Raw genomic sequence first — 21089 nt, 5'->3', positions numbered from 1 at the left:
CCCACCCTGTACGTACGGCTCTTAAAGGAGCTGCAGCATTTTACAACAATAGCCTTTACATTCAGTTATCACTGGTGACTGTGTGGATTGCTGTGTTTGGTGTTACTGTGAGTGTGAACATGTCATAAATGAACACGCTGAACAATGTCTGCACCCTGAGCTGAAACAGGATACCTAAAGGTTTGGTCCCAAACACTTACAGCATCCTAAGGGCTCAGATACACATACGCGTTTTTGTAAAAACGCGACGCTAGGAAATGCATTGATTCCTATGGTACGGGGCGCTTTGCGTGAAAGCGCGCCGTACCATAGGAATCAATGTATTTCCTAGCGTCGCGTTTTTACAAAAACGCGTATGTGTATCTGAGCCCTAACCATGTTACTGTTTCTTTAAGAATATGAACTCAAGGCTGAAGGAGGGTGTTTCGATCGACACTGTGTTATCTAAGTTATATAACCTTTTATGACATCTTGTTACAGAAACACAAAGTTCACTCTGAAACAGTGAACAACCTGCACAGGAGGAATGTGTCTTAGGTGGTTACACTGATCTCAAGGTAAATGTATTAACTTGCTTGGTTGTTAAACTGAAATGGATATGGGTAAAAAGAAAAATATATCTACATTTGAATCGAAAATTGATCTTGACTGTCAGGCATACAAATTAATGCTCTAAACAAAAGCTTTTAGACCTGTTGAGGCTAGAGGGTTGTCTAGGAAGATTGTAACGGGGCACCAGTGTGACCCGCCACTAAAGCCTGTAGGGTGCTGCCTTTCCTGGACTGGGTGCGGGTGTTTTTGTGTATGTGTTGTATGTTTGATGTTCGTGTATTTGTTCAGTTAAAATCAGCACACAATTTCAATGTCTTGTCATAAATGTTCCGTTTATTTAGTTTACCAAAACAAATTGCAATATCACCTTGTATTGTCCGTCTTAACCTTGTTGTGGTCTCGCCTTACGTCTGATTGTTCTTTTGAATATGGCGTGACTAAGCTTGTCCTTCTGGGTTTTTGTCCTTGGATTGTGTGGTGTTCTTCTATACAACCTGAGTTTTGTGCCTTAGCCTGGTTCTTTAAAGAACCGTTTTTTTCCGTACTCCTGCCTGCTCTGCCTTGGATGCCACCTACACCACATTATGACAGCAGATATGAGTCAGTGTCACAATTTTAGCCACAGTACAATACTTAAAGCCCCATTCCGCCAGACTTAAGGAATGAATATTATGACTGACTCCAGATCAGCCTTTGGAGTTAATCTGATGACACTAGAGGTGAGAGACTGACTCCAGATCAGCCTGTAGGAGTTTATCTAATGATACTAGAGGTAAGAGACCGACTCCTGATAAGTGTTAACTTTTCCTGCTCTGTCTGTCTCTGACCGTGGTAGGATATAGCAGGGGAGACTTTGTCAAATGCTCCAGGGGCGAAGTATTAACTGCTCGTAACTTCGGGTTAATTTCCTTTTATTTCACTCTGTTGCTGGTAAGCAAATAAACCCCACTGTATTCTTTCTAGAGGATTTATTCAATACACACCGAAATAAGGTTACAGCACATAGGTTTTTGCTCCGGTCGCTCACACAAAACCATTCTCAAGAATCACCTCTCGTTCTCGCTCTCTCTTTTCCTCGCTCTGCCGCACCCACCCTGTACGTACGGCTCTTAAAGGAGCTGCAGCATTTTACAACAATAGCCTTTACATTCAGTTATCACTGGTGACTGTGTGGATTGCTGTGTTTGGTGTTACTGTGAGTGTGAACATGTCATAAATGAACACGCTGAACAATGTCTGCACCCTGAGCTGAAACAGGATACCTAAAGGTTTGGTCCCAAACACTTACAGCATCCTAACCGTGTTACTGTTTCTTTAAGAATATGAACTCAAGGCTGAAGGAGGGTGTTTCGATCGACACTGTGTTATCTAAGTTATATAACCTTTTATGACATCTTGTTACAGAAGCACAAAGTTCACTCTGAAACAGTGAACAACCTGCACAGGAGGAATGTGTCTTAGGTGGTTACACTGATCTCAAGGTAAATGTATTAACTTGCTTGGTTGTTAAACTGAAATGGATATGGGTAAAAAGAAAAATATATCTACATTTGAATCGAAAATTGATCTTGACTGTCAGGCATACAAATTAATGCTCTAAACAAAAGCTTTTAGACAGGCACGTGCACAGACATTTTGGGGGGCAGGTGCTCAAAAAAAAAAAGAAGGGCGCCCATCACCAAAATTATTACTTAAATTAAATCTCTCTCGCTCTCTGGCTTCCACTCCCTTAACGTCTGATACATCAAATGATGTCTGGAGTGCCTTTTTTCTGTAATTGGTCCACCTCACCATGCTTGTGCATCGAATCTGAACTTGGGCTCCTCAGGTAGGGTAACTGATTCTCCCTCATTTGATTGGCTCCTTGATGGCCTGATCCAAGTTAAATGGGTGCGGCTACTCTGAGCTGCTTGCTGCAGTTCACTGTCCATCTGCTTCTTGAGTCTGTCTTTTTTGGCATTATGCTGCAAATTTTGTAAATTAGATAAATCAATGTTGTGGATAATAATTTAACTGTTTTCTGAAGGTTAAAGCATAAGCAGCATTACACTTAGTATGCTGTTCTCAGCCTGTGTTCCCTCTAGGCAGGATTAGACAGCTAGCTTACACTTCCCTTATTTTACTCTTTTTCACCATCTGCAATTACTTATACAAGTTTGATCGTTGTAAAACAGGCAAAACGAAGAGATACACAAATATCACGTTAAACAATGAGGGACAAGGATAGCATGACACCGAGAGCTAGCATAGTTTACCTGCTATTTTCTAGCTGTGAATTCTCGTGACATTTATAAACATAAATTCAACATACTTTCGAAATTGTCTAAACGGCATTTATACAACACAAAATATGCACTTTCAGACAAATAATGTAATTAAACCTGACAAACGTCAGTAAACAGCTGGACAATGCTTTCAAATCAAGTAAGTTGTCTGTTTATTTTTTTAGGAAACGTCGGACCAGTCCGGTTTTCAGACGTAGAGGCACTTATGTTGTTGTTAATTTATAACAAACAACATCGGGAGATTGCACAAACACCGTCATTACCTGTTTGTCTGATGCAGGTCAGGCTGCACCGGTTGGCCTGCCGCTCAACACTGATGTGGGGGATGAGGAGGGAGGGGCGCGGAGGGGGCTTGTGAGCACCGCAGATCATAGTCAAAGAATACTATTCTATGTCTATGCCGCGGAGCATGTCGGGGCGAAATTCTCACAAGAACTCAAATAAATGCCCCATCAGATATCAAAATACATTTGGGGAAATTGATGACGAGAGACTAATTTGTATTAAAAAAATATTGATGAATGAAAAAAAAAATTGGTCTCCAGCAAAAAAGGGCACTTTTTCTCAGCCAGGGCACAAGGGCTGGTGCTTGAGCACCACTTGGGGTCAATCTGTGCACGTGCCTGCTTTTAGACCTGTTGAGGCTAGAGGGTTGTCTAGGAAGATTGTGACGGGGCACCAGTATGACCCGCCACTAAAGCCTGTAAGGTGCTGCCTTTCCTGGACTGGGTGCGGGTGTTTTTGTGTATGTGTTGCATGTTTGATGTTCGTGTATTTGTTCAGTTAAAATGAGCACACAATTTCAATGTCTTGTCATAAATGTTCCGTTTATTTAGTTTACCAAAACAAATTGCAATATCACCTTGTATTGTCCGTCTTAACCTTGTTATGGTCTCGCCTTACGTCTGATTGTTTTTTTGAATATGGCGCGACTAAGCGTGAGTTTTAAATGCTCAATATAAATTCCTGGTTAACCCGAATTATGTTTTATATTTGGCTGATGTGTCGGCTATGCCTTCACCTTAGCCGTATAACTACCAAGGTGTAGACTGTCTTGCCAAGCTGTTTGGGGACATTGTTTAGGGCTGTTATGAGCCAATTGTTTGTTTAAGTATGGCTGCTGTGAGCCACAGGTGCATTGGGTGCCTGCCAATGACACACTAATTGTTTGACTCATGCTATTCATGTAGTCTCTCTTATCAGCGTATCTCGTCAGTGAGTCCAAAGGTAAAGACAGCATTATCAAGACTGTAATTTAGGTACGGCACAAAGCTCATTTGCTGAGCTCATAGCCTTATGAAATTAGAGCCCTGTTTATGGAAATGCACTGATAGTATAAATTAAGTGGTTGATCTGCTTCTGTCTGTAAGTAGTAGCATACTTAGCTAATCTTTGCCAGATTCTCTACCAGAATCATTGTCACCTTTCTAATTGCAGCACAGTTATCCAATCTGGTCACATGACTCTGTTAAGCATTCTCATACTCTGGCAGTGGGCATGATTGCAGAAGTCAGTCCTTGCAGGACTTTACGAATGCAGGATGAGAATACAAATTTGAAAAAAGTTACCACATAGCGAATCCAAACCAATGTCATCAGGCTCCAAAAACTATGTTTATAATGCACATGTCATGTAGGGGATGAACCAGTGGCCTTAGGTAGTTTTGACGGGCCCAAGTTCATGCTACGTATTATGAGTGGCCCTAGTGGTATTGGCAAATAAGACAGTTCAAAAAGAAAGCTATCAGAAAAATGGATAAGTGTCTGAAACGGTAACGTAAACAGAGGGTAAAATTGCTAAAGCGTTCTTAAAAACACGGATGAAAGGCATGATTTGGTACGGCGGCACACACAGCTTTACCCACATCTGAAAAACACAAACACAATCCAACAGGAACTCTCCCTCTGAGACCTGACTCAGAAATTATAACAACCAGTTAAATTGAGGCAAGGCAGCTTGAATGAAAGGAGTTGTTCAGGAAACGTTATTGCTTTTTCCCTGTTGTAGTGAATCCTGTCAATTGAAAAAGCGCATCATGCATCACAACTTTTATGTTTGAAAGGTATTGTTCAGCTTGCAGGTGTGCTATTCCTATGGGTGTGCTCAGTCAGGCTGTCGGTCTTGGTGTTCAGATTTTGCGCCTAAACTAGCTATATCGTATCGTCTCGTAACATGATCAAATAGAGACGTGACGTTGGACAACAAGATACATATTACCCAGCAAGCATCATTGCATATCTGTATATAACAAAAATACCAAAGGTAATAAGAAATGATTCATTTAATTGAATCGTTGTTTTTATAGTTCCTATAGTATGTAAGATCAGTATATAATTGTGTATAATTGCTAATGACTATTTCCCTCCCCCAAAATAATGAAAACCTTGACAGAGATAGGTTTGCCATTTTTAGGGCCTATAAAGCATAAGGTACTTTTATACATTTATTACAATTCATCTATGAAGGAGATCTCTAACTGGGCGCACAACACATAATGTTTAGGAGATATGGTCCATTCTGTATAGTAAGTCCATTTAAGGGAAGTCAACACTTTGATCATTTTGGTCGGGTCGAAAAATGTCAGCACAGGTGCAGTGGCCAGTGTAGTTTTGAGATTTTACAACTCGTGGTTATGGTTGGCTGTCCATTTGAAACCATTCTCCTTGTGCAGGATGTGCTGAAAGGTTAGGAATGAATTTACCTTTGAAATTCACCATCTCCTGTTATGCGTAACACACCTGCTATGTCTGGGGCATGTCCTGGCATGTCCAGTATGGCATCGATTTAGTCTTGCTCAGGCTTGACACCGTGTGCAGAGATAGCTTGTCTCCCAGAAAGATTATTTCTTGAGCCCCACATTGGCATTTGTTTTTGTTGAGCGTTAGTCCATTACTTAATATTCTTTCCAGCACTCTCATCAGCCTGTCATTGTGTTCTTGGACTGTGGAGCCCCAAACACTAAGTCAACAGGATAGGCTCAAACTCCATTCAGCCCCCTGATGATGTGTTCCACTGCTCTGTGGATGTGGATGTTCAGATTATTCCAAAAGGCAGTCTCAGGAAGCAGTATCTACAGAAAGGTGAATTATAACTGCAGTATTTGGTGCATTTTAAGTGCAATTTAAGATGGTGGAAACAACACAATTGTCTCAAGGTACTTCACAGAGCCCAGAGCATGAACCCCCCCTGGAGCACAAAGGCGAGAAAAAAACTCCCAGTTAACATCTGCTTGGAGACGGGTAGAGGGGTATAGATAGAAAAGTGGCTTGTGGCAGAGGAGAGGAGAAGGGGAGGGGAGACCATCAGAAACATGGCAGATGAAATCATACATGTGTCAGGATAAACTATGCTAGCATACATGTGGTGAATGTACAAAATACATACAAACATGACATTGTAAGATACATACTGAATTGATAGTGGATAAGGTGGGGAGAGAGCATTCAAGTATTGTAGAACCGCTTAGGGGGTACAGAGTGTGCTCGTAAAGGGTTACTATTACAAGGGTAAGTAGAGCAATGATGTTGATGGTGGCAGTTATTTACATTGCAAGTATGTCTGATTTTGGCAATATTGCGTAGATGAAAAAAATATGTCTGTTTTATGTGTGAACCAAGTAGGAGGCCTTAGTTGAGAATAAGAAGATAATTGGTGTCAGTGTTGGATGTTAATGAGATGCCATCAAGTGTGGTTTGTTGTTAGGGCGGCTCTAGTGTCAAGGGGTAGAACTCCTAGTAAATACCTAAATTAGGATAGGACACAGCCTTTGAAATTAACATGATTTTCAGTCTTCACGTGTTTAAAGTCTTCAAAATGTCTTTACTTGCTTTTGAGATAACTCACTGGCATGGACAATCTTGATTATCCCCTCCAGTGTCAGTTCAGCTTCCCTCAGTAGTCTTTCTCTGACTTTTTTTGTCCTCAATCACAATCTGGTCCCTTAACAGTCCCTCTGCTATTGTTATAAGTAAACGCTACCTTTCTGTGTTCAGGCTTTAAGTCCAGTCCCATGGCCACTATAGACAGTTGGAACTTCTGGTTGAAAGGGCGCCAATTGTTGTCAACATGCCACTTAGTTTCAGGTTCTCAGGTTCTCAGATGGCTTCAAACCATCCATATCACTTTTCACAATTTGCTTCATCCCTGTAGTTTCTGTAATCAGTGTAGTTGCAGTCCTGGTACCATGTTTTGTTTGATGGAAATAATGAACTTAGCTTTATATTGCTATTCTCTTCAGTCAGCTAGAGCCAGCATTTTACCTCCAAGAACAGTCTTCAATCATACCAGGCGGTAACACAATGCGCCTCACAGAAGGAAAAAAGGGGGAGGGGTTAAAAACACTTGATTTTCCAGATATAAATAAACAGGAAATGAAGTACTAACCACAGCCTCATTTCCCGATAACGACGTATCTTAACGGCCTACGTGGATTTTGGCGACATCGTAGACTCATCATAGCCGTAAGTGCGGCGTCGGGAAACCGCTCTGCAAGGATCCCTCTTACGACCGATTTCAAGTCCTTTTCAGCGTTCGGGAAACTAGGCCCACACTCGCACTGTAAAAGACTGCTCAGTACGGTTATCATCAAACTAAGAGACAGCTGCTGGGGGTGTTACAAACACTTGTTAAGGGACACAGATCTTTCTGAGATAAATAAACAGGAAATTACATACTAACCAGACTGTCTGTCAGACTGTAGTCTTCTACTACTACTACCTATCTGAATTTTACTACTTTACATTGATAACCTTTTCAAATAGTTGACTAGTGTTACGATCTAGTGGTCTGGTCTAGATCTAGCGGTCTAGTCCCCGCCCCCATGTTATGTGCATGCATGTCCTGTCTCCTTCTCTAAACAGGTGATTGGGAACAGGTGAAGCAGGTGATTGGAGGCAGGTGTAGCAGTGGATGGATGGGCTTCAAAAGCCCTGACCAGACTGCATTCGGGAGAGCTGTGGATAGGTCGTTGAGCTGTGGATTAGGATCGTGTTTGGAATCGGAATTGTCGTTTGGTGTTGGAGTTGGATTATCGTCGCTGTTTTGTTTATACTACCAGTTAACTGACCTACACCACATCTTTTGGTTCTATTCACAGCACTGACATTCACCACACGTGCGCTATAATTAGTAGATACCTTTATAACTATTACCTTTAATAAATTATTATTATTATTATATAAATTCTGCGTGGCCTCCCTCTTATGTTCAATACCTGTGAGCCTGGTATTGTTACATGTGGGGGCTCGACGAGATTTTTTTTTTTCCCGGAATCTGGTGAGAATTTATAGATCGTGATATTGGTCTTAGATGCTGACTGGCGGAAACGGCCAGTGCAGCAGGAGGTAATTTGGGGAGACCCACGCGGAACAATTGGGAAATTGAAAGTGGTAAACTTCTTTTTTTGTCGTTGGCTTGCCGTGGAGGAGTAAAAGTCACCTTTGGAAGTGACTGCAGTTATTGGTTCTCGCTGCAGGTAAGACGCGTTGTGTGCAGGCTGGTAATAATTGGGGGCAGGTGTGGTGGTAACTGGGTGGTGATGGTAGGTGAGTACCTACTGAGCGAACAAAAAGCCCTGGGTAGGTTAAGAGCGCTTACCGCTGTTTGTTGTTTTGACATTTCTTGTAAGAGTTTATTGTTTTTCATGGTGGTGTTGAACGCGCTGGGGTTGCTTATCAGCTCAATTGCAGGTGAACACACTGAAGACTAGTTTTGGAAATAGCGAGAACTGTTTTTGAGTTAGATCGGGGCAGCTCTAGTCTGTGGGGTTTGTGATTGGGGGGGTCCGACACCTGCGCTTAATTGCTGGTTTGCACTGTTGCGTATGAGCCTGAGTTGTGTAGCTGTGAAAATGGAGGAGTTTTTTGAGTCGCCTACAGAGGGCTATCTTGACAGGCTAACGAAGGCTCAACTTCGAATTGTGGCAGAACATTACCACTTTGGCCACTCATTACCCAAGGAGCTAAATAAAAAGGAGTTAATGAATGCCGTAAGACAGCAGTTGCTTGAGAGGTCGATAATAGCTGTGAGGTCCTATCCAAGTAATCCAACTGCGTCGTCTACCCCAACGCACGCAGATGTAGGTGCCCCTTCGCATGGAAGCGCTCTCAGTTTTGCGCAGCAAATGGAGTTGCTAAAAATGCGGGAGGCATCTAGGGAAAAAGATCGGGAATTAGAGTTCGAAAAACTGAACGTAGAGAGAGAGCGTATGAGGTTAATAGCCGACGGTAGAATTGGGGGGACTGAAAGCGGAGAATCCTCTGGGTCATCGGGTAGGGCTGGCGCAGAGAACCTATCTACTATGATAAAGTTCTTGCCCAAGTTCAATGACCGGGATCCCGACATTTTCTTTTCTATTTTTGAAGGGATTGCAGATGATCGGGATTGGAACGACTCAGAGCGCACTCTTTTAATACAAACGGTCCTTTCTGGGAGAGCGCAAGATGGATTTGTGGCCCTGTCTGTGACTGACCGAAAAAATTACCAGCGGGTCAAAGAGGCAGTTTTGAGAGCTTACGAACAGGTTCCGGAGTTCTACAGGCAGCGGTTTAGAGACTGGCGAAAAACTGAAAGACAAACCTATGCCGAGGTTGCGAGAGATCTGGTGGGTTTTTTTGATCGTTGGTGTTCTTCAGTTAGTGTCGACACGTATGAGCAGTTGAGGGAGTTGATGGTGCTGGAACAGTTTAAAAATATTGTTCCTGAACGGCTGGCTATTTTTTTAAATGAACACAAGGTTAAGACTGCGGGGGAGGCTGCAGTGCTCGCAGATGAGTATAACTTAACACACACATCTAGTTATATTCGCGAGGAACGTCGGACCACTCGGGGAGGCAGTTATCGAAGTGGTCCACCTGGGGCTAGAGTAAGGCCGTCATATCTCGGTGAGTCGGACACTGAAAAATTTAATTATTGTTTAAAGTACGGTCACTGGAAGAGAGAGTGCCCACTGCTCCAGGGTGGAGATAAGAAATGGCAAAATCCTCCCAAATGGGACTCTGCAAAAGGGGCGGGGTGTGCAGCCCCGGTTCGTAGGTGGAACCGCACAGGAGAAGTGCAGGTACATGCCACTGTCCCTGCGGAGGGTTCAGGCTGTGAGGTGCCTGATCCCTCTGGACCAGGGCAGTGCGTCTCTGAATCCACTGATGGGCAGGTCGTGGAGGGGTATGCCCCATTCATAACAGAGGGCTTTATTTCATTGGTCGGTAGCTCTGAGAAGAAGCCTGTAAGAATTTTGCGGGACACAGGTGCTACCGAGACCTTTGTAGCTGAAGACGTATTACCATTTTCTCTTCAGTCTAGTACGGGGAAATGTGTACTGATTCGGGGCATGGGAATGCACACTATGTCGGTTCCCCTGCATAGGATTATGCTGAGTTCAGATCTGGTCCAGGGTGAAGTGATTGTTGGGGTTCGCCCTGCGTTGCCTGTACCAGGAGTACAAGTTATTTTGGGAAATATTGTGGCTGGCTTTCGTGTATGGGCAAACGGGCCAGCACCACCAGTAGTATCCACGGAGCCAATGGAGGCAAATGAACAGGAGGACTGTGTCACAGAGTTTCCTAACGTATTCACGGCTTGTGCGGTGACGCGGGCGAAGAGTCGCACACAAACAGTGCAGGGCTCAAAAATGTCAGAACAAATACGTGTTATTCCACAGCTACCTAACCTACCTTCATTCTTTGATCGTGACGATTTCATTCTTGCCCAAAAGGAGGATGAGGGATTGGGGGAGTTATTTGGAGGGGCGTTGGCCGGTGACAAAATGCCAAGTTCGGAGCGTGGATATTTCGTTCTGGAGGGTTTGCTTGTACGTAAATTTGTATCTTACTGTGAGGAGTTGACTGAGACGTTGTTACAAATTGTGGTGCCAAAAAAGTACAGAGATTTGGTGTTACAGACAGCACATGGGGAGGGGGCGGGGCACTTTGGAGTGCGGAAAACGTATGCCAGGTTACTCCAACATTTCTATTGGCCGTGTTTGAAGCGTGATGTGGCAGGATTTGTTAAAACATGCCATACCTGTCAAATAGCGGGTAAACCGAATCAGGCTATTAAGCCCGCACCTCTCTATCCCATTCCAGCCGTGGGCCAACCGTTTGAGCATCTCTTAATTGACTGTGTTGGTCCACTGCCTGCATCTAAGTCCGGTTCTATCTATTTGTTAACAGTAATGTGCCAAGCAACAAGATATCCAGCAGCATATCCATTGAGAAGCATTAATACGAAGTCAATTGTTAAGGCCCTATCTCAATTTGTTTCTGTCTTTGGTATTCCCCGAGTAATACAGTCTGACCGGGGTAGCAATTTTACGTCAAAAATGTTTGCTGAGGTTCTGAAGCAACTTCGAGTGAAGCATAGCTTGAGTAGTGCATACCACCCTCAGAGCCAAGGCGCTCTCGAGCGTTTTCATTCAACGTTAAAGTACTTGCTGCGCGCTTACTGCCTGGAACTACAGCGCGATTGGGAAGAGGGCCTTCCATGGTTGCTGATGGCAGCGCGGGAAGTCTCGCAGGACAGTTTGGGTTTCAGCCCAAATGAATTAGTGTTCGCTCATACAGTTCGTGGACCGTTGTCCGTGTTAAAAGATGGCTTGCAGGATTCAGATCCTCCAGTTAATCTGATTGATTATATTCATGGTTTTCGCCGTAGGTTATTCTTGGCCTGGCAGTGAGCAAAAAAGAATCTGATGAAATCCCAGGGGCGGATGAAAGAAAATTTCGACCGTAACTCAGAGTTGCGACTGTTTAGTCCGGGGGACCAGGTGTTGGCATTGTTGCCAATCCCTGGTTCACCTTTTCGTGCACAGTTTTCCGGACCTTATGGGGTGGTCCGTCAAGTGACCGAGCGGGATTATATAATTGCTACACCAAATCGTAGGAAATCTTCTCAACTATGTCATGTCAATTTATTGAAGCCGTATTACTCTCAGTCATACAGGACAGAGGAAAACGGAGATGGGGTTGGCTCGGCGGCGCTGGCAGTCGGGGAGGCGGTTTCCTCCCCTCAGAGTGTGGCAGCTGAGGGGGAGGAGGAAGCTTCTCCGGATGACTGCCTACTGTTACCTCGTCTCAAGAATTCCGAGATGCTAAAAGATCTCGATGGCCTGTTGGGTCATATGGGGGGGGAGCAAAGGGGTGACTTGAAAGCACTGATTTTATCGTATTCATCTTTATTTTCCGACGTACCGACATGCACTAACGTGATGTCGCATGACATAGAAGTCGGGGAGGCTGCTCCCATTAGACAGCGGTTTTACCGAGCACCACCGGTGAAGCAGAAAATTCTAGAAGGCGAGGTCCAGTATTTGCTGGAGAATGGCCTGGCTAAACCATCCTATTCTAGTTGGGCGTCCCCGTGTTTGCTGGTAGCAAAGCCGGACATGACATTCAGGTTCTGTACTGATTATCGCAAGGTGAATATGGTAACTAAAGCGGACTCTTTCCCCCTTCCCCGAATAGAAGACTGCGTAGATCGCGTAGGGGCCGCAAAATACGTTACTAAGTGTGATCTCCTTAAGGGTTATTATCAGATCCCGTTGACGCCGCGAGCGCAAGAGATCTCGGCCTTTGTGACTCCGTCGGGGTTATACTCGTACAATGTAATGAGTTTTGGGTTACGAAACGCCCCCTCAAGTTTTCAACGCCTAATGAATCATGTCATATCGGGGCTGGAGGGTTGTGCTGTTTATCTGGACGATGTCGTTACAGTGAGTGACACATGGCCTTTGCACCTATCCAGACTGTCTGAGTTGTTTCAAAGGTTTTCGGCTGCTAACCTTACGGTTAACCTGGCAAAGTGTGAGTTTGCGCAGGCTACTGTGGTCTATCTGGGGAAGGTGGTAGGGCAGGGAGAGGTACGGCCGGTGCGGGCCAAGGTGCTGGCCATTGACAATTTCCCGCCTCCCACAACAAAAAAAGAGCTGATGCGATTTTTGGGCATGATTGGGTACTATCGGGGATTCTGTTCTAATTTCTCCACAGTGGTTTCACCCCTTACGAATTTATTGAAGGGAAATGTTCAGTTTAAATGGACTGATGAATGTCAGATAGCCTTGGACAATGCCAAGTTGCTGCTCAGCACGGAGCCTGTCTTAGCTGCTCCACAACTTGACCGAGCATTCAAACTGCAAGTGGATGCCAGCCAGGTTGGGGCAGGCGCTGTGCTTTTACAAACAGACGAGAAGGGAATAGACCGTCCGGTATGTTATTTTTCTAAGAAATTCAATAAATACCAGTTCAATTACTCCACGATCGAGAAGGAAGCGCTGGCTTTGATTTTGGCTCTGCAGCACTTCGATGTATATTTGGGTGGGGGATTCCATCCCGTAGTGGTGTACTCGGATCACAATCCGTTAACATTTCTGCAGACACTACAAAATCCAAATCAACGCCTGATGCGTTGGGCGTTGTTCTTGCAACCCTACCACTTGCAGATTCACCACATTCGGGGTGTGGAGAACGTAATGGCAGATGCGTTGTCCCGTGGGGTGGTATAAAAAAAAAAGAGAGAAAAAGTATAGTCTGACCCCAGTATGAGTTATGGTGGCTGTTTTTTTTGGTTAGATTATGATGCTATAGGTATATGTTTTTTTTTAGATAATGCAGAATCCCACTTGGGTGGGCTTCTTTCTTAAGGGGGGGGATGTTACGATCTAGTGGTCTGGTCTAGATCTAGCGGTCTAGTCCCCGCCCCCATGTTATGTGCATGCATGTCCTGTCTCCTTCTCTAAACAGGTGATTGGGAACAGGTGAAGCAGGTGATTGGAGGCAGGTGTAGCAGTGGATGGATGGGCTACAAAAGCCCTGACCAGACTGCATTCGGGAGAGCTGTGGATAGGTCGTTGAGCTGTGGATTAGGATCGTGTTTGGAATCGGAATTGTCGTTTGGTGTTGGAGTTGGATTATCGTCGCTGTTTTGTTTATACTACCAGTTAACTGACCTACACCACATCTTTTGGTTCTATTCACAGCACTGACATTCACCACACGTGCGCTATAATTAGTAGATACCTTTATAACTATTACCTTTAATAAATTATTATTATTATTATATAAATTCTGCGTGGCCTCCCTCTTATGTTCAATACCTGTGAGCCTGGTATTGTTACACTAGCATTACTGAAACCTAGTGGTCAAAAGTAAAATACCACAACCACCTCACATCTCTCTCACTGCACTCTTCCAACACGTCACAGCACCTGGTGGCTCGTACACCACATAGCAAAACAATCCCAAGCTAAGCCCTTTGCTCAGTGGTCCCACAGTGGTGGGGTGAGCTGCCTATCCCCATATTCCTGGCAGCTTCACTTGCTGTATTCAAGGACAACTTCCTTGCTGGTACTTATGTCCCTCAAAAATGGAAACAGTATTTCTCATGGCAGTTTGCTTTCAGTGTTGTCATCTTGATTTAGCCTCTTGCTTGCATTGTACATCATTTGTACTGTAAGTCCATTTGGATGCAAGCATCTGTCAAATGACTAAATGCAGATCGAAATGACCTCACTGAAGTGTGGCTCAACATTAAATTGAATTGAATTGCTCGCAGTGTCTAATAAATATGTATAACTTGAATGTAAGTGCAATCTGCAACAGTATATATCAGGGTTTGTACTTGTCCCTAAAGGTGTTAATAAAGAAGTTTTAATTATGTGTCTTTTTGAGCAGGCATTAAGACATTGAAACATATTTGTATTTGTTTATAACCACTGTATTTGTACTTATTCAATGTCTCCAGGTTTAGTGAGCTACAGCCTGTAAAATGAGTGTCCACATGAAAGATGAGGACATTGACCCATTCAATCCTGAAGAGAGTACCTATGAAGGTGGTGCCCCTAAAAGATGGAAGGCATTTGCCACAGACAGGGCATATCCAAGGTGAGAATTATGTTAAATGTATAGTTTAATACAAATAAAGACACTGCCAGACACCACTGTTGAGCATTCTGAAGGTGTTGTGGGCCTAATTCAACAAAAAACTGATGAGGGAAGGTGCCTACTTGTGAAATGCTCTCGAATGCAGCTATGTTGTTGTTGTTGTTGTTGTTGTTGTATCCTTCAGCATAGGATCTATGGTTGGGCAGTTGTTGTTTAGGCTGCTGAGTATGAGTACTTGAATGTGACAGTGAGAGGAGTGTTCCCAACCAATAACACAAATAATAATCTTTTACTCTTTATAAAAAAAAATATAAAAACACGAGAATGAGTAGATGTGATTTGATTTTGTTAGAATAAGCATGTTTTTATGCTTTTTCACAGCTGGCATCAATACACATTGGTAGGAACAGGGACATAGAGAGGGTGAAATAAATAGTTTCTGTAATATTAACTTTGTGCACTACTTCATGATTCAGAGTGTGAATCTCAGGAAAGATGGGAACATTTCCCTCTTCAAGGACAATTTTTCAGAAGACCAGAGATGTGTTGGTAATTTTCTTAACTAAAGATTGGTGGACACTCAGTGGGAGAATGCTCAATCAGGAAACAGGCTTTATTCTTGCAGTGATGCCCATCACGGGAGGGAGGAAGGTTTCACTCAGCAGATTCAACCGCGTCTCTGATTAGACATTGAAACAGTCCAAGTGTAACTATCCTCAACAGAAATGGGTGTCAACCAACAACCCCGACCCTGCATGAACATCAGGCAGCTCCTCTGTTACGCAACTGCCACAATGTTGGTTCATGGGGGAAGTTGTTAATTAGAGGTTCCAGCTGTGAACAAATGTTTCAGAGGCCTATATCATGGGGGTGGGGGTGTAAAGAATTCGATGACACTCTAATACGACCTGAGATGAGAGGCGGTGAAAAGACACCTATGGCCTCACACCTCTCTAGGGCACAGTATCACACTAGAGGACGCCTAACCCTTACGTTCTAACCCAGCGTTTCTCAAAGTGTGGGGCGCTAATTTAGTCTAATTAAGGGGAAAAAATACAAATGAATGTGAGTTTCATTGGATTATTGATTATTGTCAATCATTATTAATTCTGATCTTTCATCCTGATTTTCAACTCCTTCAAATTAAATCCATGGTACAAAGCCCACGGCCTCCAGGGTCTCCAACGCCCAGCTGTGAGTCTATGGAGAGTGACCGGTCCATGATAGCGCCTATTTTCAGGGCCTGTCAATCACGGCTGTCTAATCCAAAGTGAGTTATCAGCATATTTCATGTGAATAACATACTTGCAGATGCACATACAAGATACGAGAAGTGAGTGTATGTGTCTGTCTCGCTCTATCTGTGTGTGTGTGTGTGTGTGTGTGTGTGTGTGTGTGTGTGTGTGTGTGTGTGTGTGTGAGGCACATAGACCAGTGTCTCCACTGCCCAGCTCTTTGTCTCTGTGTGTCATTCTACTACTTCATTGTATACTACTTGTTAAGTCCAATAGAGAGGCAAAAATACAAATAAATCTGAGAATCATTGGATTATTGATTTTTGTCATTATTATCATGAATGTTAATAATAAATGAATGAAATAAATAATACATTTTAGACAACATTTAATTTAACAGCAACTTTACTGTTACTATTCAGTGAAGAAGTAAAGTATCAGCTGTATTCTACAAGACTAGATTACATTTCCGATACAATCTGATACATGCAAATTAAATCAGAAAGAAACTAAAGTCAGGAAACTAGCAAATACTTGTTAATAATTGTTATTTGATGTAGAATCGAGTCCTATTCTCTGTTTTAATCCCCTTTCACTGCTGATATCAATGTGCATTGTGGAGGAACAGAGCCATATACAGGGTGAAAGTCATAGGTTGTGTACTTTGTGGATAACTTTGTACATTAATTCCAGATGCACAATGTCATCGAAATCGTACATTACATTTGGATGGCCCAGGCATCAGTGGTGTTTAATGTCTTATGTGGTATGGGCAACAAATGAGTTTGAAAATAAGTTTTTTCTCATGGCCTCATATTATGAAGTAAATTACAAATGTTTAGAGGAGCACTCAAATATACAATAACATGAAGGAGTTGATTAAAGAGGCGTCTCGCCAGATTTGCTGGCTTTCCTGGGGTGCCATGCCAGTGTTTGCTATACAATTGTCTAGTTCTGTCCTTTTGAAGCACCTTGGGCCTCTGTAGATCACTGCTAACACACCAATAACACAAATTCTCACCCTATAACAGAGCAATTGCCATTCAGTTAAATGTTTTAATGCATTTCACCATGCCCTGTTAGGGTTTTGGAGATATCTTACCATATGCATTTCTCTCCGCTGGTGACACAGGAAATGTAGTATTTGTGGATACAGCCAGAAGGATCCTGTATCCACCCCATGTGGAGGGGTCTTCTGCAGGCAGTGCATTCTCATACACCTGGAAAAGCGGAGTGCACCTGGAAGCTACACATGCCCTGCATGCAGGTGGACATTTTCAACACGTCCAGCACTATACCCATATCAGGATGGCCAACGCACATCTAGCCTGTATACAGAGATGGTGGAGAAAGGTGAGAGTATTTTCTTTTATGAGAAAAAATTATGTTTTATGTTTTTCAACATTGTTATGCTCAGTTGGTAGAACATGATGTGAACAACATGAGTGTCATGACTTTGCTTCCCAGGCAGCACACTGTAAAAATATTGTACATAGATTCCTGAGTTATTTAAATAAGAGCAAAAGGGAAGGGAGGAGGAAGAGAAGAGAAGCAGAAACAAGCAGAGAATTTCATACATGCATCAAGATGGAACATATTAGCATCCGTACGGCATACACTCAAAGATACATGAGGGCGGCTCAACACGCTACATTCACGGACTGATCAACATAGTAGGTCCTTTGTCCCAGCTGCAATAAAACTATAATTAGCACTATACATCCTACACTGTACATAGCTTTATTGTATTGTTTGTTTGTATTGTATTGTCTGTAAATATTTTTTGTACTTATTGTAAATATGAGAGAGCTGCCAGATTCCAGCATTTCCCCACAGGACAAATGAAGTATTTATCTATCTATCTTATCTATCTATCTATCTATCTATCTATCTATCTACATGTAAGATTGAAAGTATTGGTTGCGGAACAGCTTAGTGGGTATACAGAAAGCTCATAAGGTTCATAAAATAAGGATAAGCAGAATAACGATGAAATGTCTGTGATTGCATTAATTTACATTATGGGAATATGCTGTCACCCAATATGTATTTAAGCAGTCGAAATTGTGCATAAAAGTTTATTTGGTAGGAATTGGCAGCACAAATGCAAGCACAAATACTGCATTACCATTGCATACCATTAGAAAAGTAACTTGCTGTACTTTCTGCAAATGGCATCTGCTAAATGATTGCATGAAGACAAACCTATTTGTTTGAGTACACATTTGAATCTTTACAGTGCCTTAGGCAGCCAGGTGATACAAATGTTGTTAAGTTCTATTACATAAATTAACCAAAATCAGATAAGTTGTGAACCTTAAAAGCAAAGATCTCTCAGTCACAGAATATTAACACTCTTTATCCTGTGTTTTGCTTACTCAGGAGAAGGTGATTCTTTCCAGAATTCCTTAACGAGTCACAAAGCCAGTCTGAAGAGGAGAATTGAGCAATTTGGTAAAGGCAGGACAAAAGCTGCAAGTCAGACCAATTGTATGATCAAAAACGCTGAAGAATTTTATTCTCTTTCAATCAGCTGCAATGACATTTTTAAACCATTTGATTATTTGTGGCCGGAAACACGTATTAGAACAGTGATAACCCAGGGTGTAGCTGGCATTGGAAAAACAACCTCTGTGCACAAGTTCATCCTTGACTGGGCTGATGGGAAAGAAAACGAGGATGTGAATTTTGTGTTCATGCTTCCGTTTTGGAAACTAAATCTAGTCAAGGACGTTTCATGTAGTCTGCAAAAGCTGTTACTCAACTTCCACCCAGAGCTTGCAGAAATAAATGCATTTGATGACTCCAACATTGTTGTGATCTTCGATGGTCTGGATGAAAGCCAACTTTCTTTGGACTTGCAAAACAACCACATGGTGTGTGATATAACAGAAACATCATCTGTTCACACATTGATAACAAACGTCATCAAAGGCAATTTGCTTCCTTTTTCAAAGGTGTGGATAACCTCACATGCATCATCAACCAAACAAATTCCCCCTTGGTACATTAACCGAGTGACAGAAATGCTTCCGTTCAGTGACTCACAGATGGAGGAGTGTTTCCGAGAGCAACTACATGATGTTACAGAAGCAAGTGAAATCATAAAGCAAATCCAGATGTCAAGAGGCCTCTATGCCATGTGTCAGATCCCAGTTATGTGTTCAATTGCAGTCATGGTTGTTAAGAACATGCTTGAACAGGGTGAAAGCAGGATGATACAAACCTCCACTGAATTGTACTCACGTTTCGTACTTTGTCAGATGAACACAGAGGCTGAGGCTAAGACTGTGCAAGTTGAGAATGAGGAAATGGATGTAGGGAAGCCCCAAAGAACAAGAAGAGAAGTGATGTTGAGATTTGCACAACTAGCCTTTAGACATTTGATGAAGAACAATTTTACATTTTCTGAACAGGATTTGAAAAAGTGTGACATTGATGTCTCAGAGGCTGCATCATTCTGGGGGATATGCATGGACATCAATCAAGAGAATTCATGGTTCTTTCAAGAGAAGCTTTACCGCTTTGCACATGTGAGCATTCAGGGGTTTCTGGCTGCACTATGTGTATTTGATGCCCATATCTGCAAGAACATGGAAATTCTGAAATATTTCTTTGAGGACGTATCCAACATTCATCCTGAAGATATATCACTGGATATTCTGTTGAGAAGTGCCACTGACAAAGTGTTGAAGACGAAGAATGGACACCAAGACTTCTTTCTGCATTTCCTCCTTGGTATGTCTCTGGAGTCTAACAAAATTCTGTTACAGGGTCTACTTTCAGATCTTTTTAGTACCTCAGAGACAACTAAAAGCATACTGAAATACATCAACGATTTCAGGAAACAGACAGATGTCCCTCTGGAAAGATGTATTGACCTTCTCCACTGCCAGATTGAAATGCAAGATCCTTGTCTGTTAGAAGAGGTTGGGAGCCTCCTGAGATCACAGCAAGATTCTTCATCTTCTTATTGGTCAGAGATCGGCACTTTGATTAAAATGTCGGCACATATTCTGGATGAGTTTAAACTCCAGGAGTATGACCCTTCAAAACATCATAGGGCACTATGCTTGTTTGTGAGCTGCTGCAGAAAGGCCCAGTAAGTCTCAAACTTTACATTTGTTTTTGAAGTGATTGACTTTTTTTATTTTGATATACTTTGGTAACATGTAAACAGTGCCATTATAGAATAAGACCAGGCATCATGTATTTAAGTAAAATGTTGTATTTTTTGGAAATAATTGCATTTCTTTTAAAACCTCTAAACATGCTCTGATTAATACATCCTTAAGTTTTTTTAGAGAATTAAATGAAAAATGAACTATGACAAAACATTTTCAAAGTGTTTATAGAAACTAAGTGTGAATTATTGTAATTATGCTCAAAAATATCTGTTACCATTGGTGTTAAACGAAACATGACTAAAATTGTAAGATTATCCTGAAACAATAACTGCTGTAATTGGTGTTATAACTGCAGTACACTGTAATTACCTCTGATAGGGCACCCTCGCAAATCCAATCCTCTGCTTGCTTTCAGACTATCGGACTGTCGTCTCTCCCATGCTTCATGTCGAGTTGTTGACTCAGCTCTCCAGCAGCCACACTGTACTCTTAGAGAGCTGGACATGAGTTGTAATGACCTGATGGACTCTGGTGTTAAGCTGCTGTGTTCTGGACTCAAAAGTCCAAACTGTAAACTACAAATACTAAAGTCAGTATATTTATGTTTGTTGTCTTTCTAAGACTCTATGAACCAAATCAGTGGAGCACTAGTGGAAAATTCTTTTGGAGGTGATGCAGTCAGTCATAAAGGCTGAACTTTTAAAACAGAAACCTTCCATCTATAAATCCAGAAATCTATGTGTGTCTGTCTGTCTGTCTAGGGCGTGTCTCCCTGGCGGTAGTTACGTTAGTTATGAGATTTTGCATGTAGCTTACGCATATGATGAACCTGTGCATCCTTGATTTTGAAGATTTCTGAATTCATAGTTCGCAAGATTTGTATTTTATCGTTTGCCGTAGGCACTATGGGTAGAGAGGCACTATGGGTAGTGTAGTAATTCAGAGAAAGAGGGGTGGACCCGCGCGACGTAAATTATGTCATAGTCATAGAACAGTCGTCGTCATAGATGTTACCCC

The 21089-nt window shown here is 42.5% G+C and overlaps 1 protein-coding gene across 1 annotated transcript; it reads left to right on the top strand.

Annotated features, from left to right (window-relative positions):
• Positions 1-14521: 14521 nt before the first annotated feature.
• On the top strand, positions 14522-19551 carry LOC308368414 (NLR family CARD domain-containing protein 3-like; the record flags this gene model as incomplete). Its single annotated transcript, XM_080842584.1, has 5 exons — positions 14522-14710; positions 15873-15980; positions 17078-17298; positions 18328-19492; positions 19536-19551. The coding sequence occupies exons 1-5, from the start codon at positions 14595-14597 to the stop codon at positions 19549-19551; spliced, it is 1626 nt and encodes a 541-aa protein (XP_080698710.1). The 5' UTR covers positions 14522-14594.
• Positions 19552-21089: the final 1538 nt, after the last annotated feature.

Source organism: Sprattus sprattus (genome assembly GCF_963457725.1).
Source record: "Sprattus sprattus genome assembly, chromosome: 1".
In the NCBI taxonomy this organism is placed as follows: domain Eukaryota; kingdom Metazoa; phylum Chordata; class Actinopteri; order Clupeiformes; family Clupeidae; genus Sprattus; species Sprattus sprattus.
The sequence above is the reverse complement of the archived record's forward strand: the minus strand, read 5'-3'. Positions and strand labels throughout refer to the sequence as shown.